We start from the raw sequence: 1,283 nt of genomic DNA, 5'->3' as shown, positions 1-1,283 counted from the left end.
CCCCCCCGCTGCCAAGCCTGTGATGAGGTTCATGCCTCTCTACCCAGGGGTGGGAGTAGAGGGGGGGGCAGGGCCACGGGCAGGCCCCTCTGATGGCCAAGGTGGCCTTTGTCCCTCCCCCCACCAGATCATCTTCTCCCCTGAGTGCACCGAGGCTGAGGGCCGGCACTGGCACATGGGTCACTTCTGCTGCTTTGAGTGTGAAGCATCGCTAGGAGGGCAGCGCTACGTCATGCGTCAGAGCCGCCCCCACTGCTGTGCCTGCTATGAGGCCCGCCACGCGGAGTACTGTGATGGCTGTGGGGAGCACATTGGTGGGTGAACATGACATTGAGCAGGGGGACAGATGGACAGCTGGGCCACAGCACCACCCCAGCAGGATCCTCCATTAGTATTCCATGCTTTTTCAGTCTAGCGCCAGCGCTATAATCCTTCACTGTAAATCCCTCACCAATATCCCAGGCTATGCCGCACTTCCTAAACCCCACCTGCACAACTCTAGGCACGACATATCTAGGCCCACCTCCAGAGTTCCCTCTCCCAGCCCCTCCCCCTCCCCTCAGTCTCTCAGCCAAAGCCCAGCTCCCCCAAGCTACTCCCTATTCTCTAAAGATTCCTCCTACCTCCTAAGCCACACCCTACTGTCTAAGACCCACTCCTTTCCCACCAAGGCCCCGCCCTACCTTCTAAGCCCGGTCCCCACCACCCCGGCCTTTTCATCAGGTCTGCCTTCTGCACTCGGTCCACCAGAAGCCACCTGTTAAAGTCTAAGCCTGACCCACATCTTGGAATCCAATGCGCACCCTCACTCTGGGAGGGGCCACCCTGGGAAAGAAAGGGAAGGAGGAGACAGCCAGTTTCCAGGAGAAGGGATGAGGAAACTCGGTGAAGCCCAAACCTCGGGTTTCCTGCATTCTCCAGAGGACTCCATTCTGAAAAACTGGAGGAAGGAGGGCGTCTTGGAGTACCCTAGATTCCCTGCCTCTTTCCAAGAAGGGCCCATTCAGAATAGGTGGAGTTATGCCTGATGACTCTACCTCAGTTTCCCCCTCTTTCGGTCCCCGCAGGCCTGGACCAGGGGCAGATGGCTTATGAGGGCCAGCACTGGCACGCCTCAGACCGCTGCTTCTGCTGTAGTCGCTGCGGGCGAGCCCTGCTGGGTCGCCCCTTCCTGCCACGCCGCGGCCTAATCTTCTGCTCGAGAGCCTGCAGCCTGGGGTCGGAGCCCGCATCTTCTGGGCCTGGCCGCCGTAGCTGGAGCGCGGGCACGGCCTCCGCGCCTC

The 1,283-nt window shown here is 60.5% G+C and overlaps 1 protein-coding gene across 1 annotated transcript in view; it reads left to right on the top strand.

Annotated features, from left to right (window-relative positions):
* PRICKLE3 (prickle planar cell polarity protein 3) overlaps positions 1 to 1,283 on the top strand; it is a 7,367-nt gene that overhangs the window by 4,845 nt on the left and 1,239 nt on the right. The window contains 3 exon segments of the mRNA XM_077752969.1: positions 14 to 27; positions 128 to 314; positions 1,068 to 1,283. The exon segment at positions 1,068 to 1,283 is cut by the window's right edge and continues 37 nt beyond it. Of these exon segments, the coding sequence (XP_077609095.1) occupies positions 14 to 27; positions 128 to 314; positions 1,068 to 1,283 (417 nt within the window).

This window comes from Crocuta crocuta, unplaced genomic scaffold (assembly GCF_008692635.1).
Source record: "Crocuta crocuta isolate KB4526 unplaced genomic scaffold, BGI_CrCroc_1.0 scaffold943, whole genome shotgun sequence".
In the NCBI taxonomy this organism is placed as follows: Eukaryota; Metazoa; Chordata; class Mammalia; order Carnivora; family Hyaenidae; genus Crocuta; species Crocuta crocuta.
The sequence above is the reverse complement of the archived record's forward strand: the minus strand, read 5'-3'. Positions and strand labels throughout refer to the sequence as shown.